The sequence below is a fragment of the Sinocyclocheilus grahami genome, unplaced genomic scaffold (genome assembly GCF_001515645.1).
Source record: "Sinocyclocheilus grahami isolate Dianchi unplaced genomic scaffold, SAMN03320097.WGS_v1.1 scaffold3675.1, whole genome shotgun sequence".
Classification (NCBI taxonomy): domain Eukaryota; kingdom Metazoa; phylum Chordata; class Actinopteri; order Cypriniformes; family Cyprinidae; genus Sinocyclocheilus; species Sinocyclocheilus grahami.
This window is the reverse complement of record NW_015508762.1, coordinates 10671-11414: the sequence shown is the minus strand read 5'-3', so window position 1 is coordinate 11414 and position 744 is coordinate 10671. Positions and strand designations below refer to the sequence as shown.

Here is a 744-nt window from a genome sequence, read left to right as displayed (position 1 = left end):
GACACATTTTCATTCTGTATCTATAATATCATATTCAGGATGAGAGAGCAATGAACCACACTGGTGACTTACTGAGCGTGATGTGGAACAACTTCCTCCTGAAAGAACCGCCGCACATTTTGACGGAACAGGTCATGCTCCTCTGAGAAGATCCGTCTGGTGCCGATGTCCATCAGTGTCTTGGCCATGGGTGTTTCAGGTCGAAAAGGTGCTGTTGTTTCCCCATGCTGGACCTGCGCATGCTGCATTCTAGGAATCAAATTAACCCATTAAAATAGACTTTGCTATAAAGCTCTTTAAATATTCTAAATATAGTATTACCATTGATATATCATCTTGTTTAATAATATATTCATTTATGTGGTACTCCAAGGTACTACAAAAGAAAACAACTGTCCATAAACAGAAAAGCATAATAACATTGTACTTTTTTGTGTAGTATTCCTCAAAAAGGTGCATTAATTAGCATTCTGAAAAACATTTACTTTGAATGCGAGGAACACCAGAGTAATTTGAAAATGCACATATTAACCCTGATTAATCCTTTTTGTTTGTTATTTTGAACCATTCAGGGTGTGATGTTACAACCAAACCACCAAACTTTCCCATAATTTTACATATAGCTGCCCTCTTTATTTGTCATTATGATAATATAAATTCAACATTGATGATTAAATTGGTAATATTGAAAAATATCTTCTATTGCAAATACATAATGTGTGGGGGGGGGGGGGGGGGGGGGGG

The 744-nt window shown here is 36.8% G+C and overlaps 1 protein-coding gene across 1 annotated transcript in view; it reads right to left on the bottom strand.

Moving 5' to 3' along the window:
- The window catches only part of LOC107576428 (long-chain specific acyl-CoA dehydrogenase, mitochondrial-like), a 6398-nt gene extending 6210 nt beyond the window's left edge, over positions 1–188 (bottom strand). Inside the window, exon 1 of the mRNA XM_016262606.1 lies at positions 73–188. Within this exon, the coding sequence (XP_016118092.1) occupies positions 73–188 (116 nt within the window). The remainder of the gene's footprint in view (positions 1–72) is intronic.
- Between the last annotated feature and the right edge of the window lie 556 nt (positions 189–744).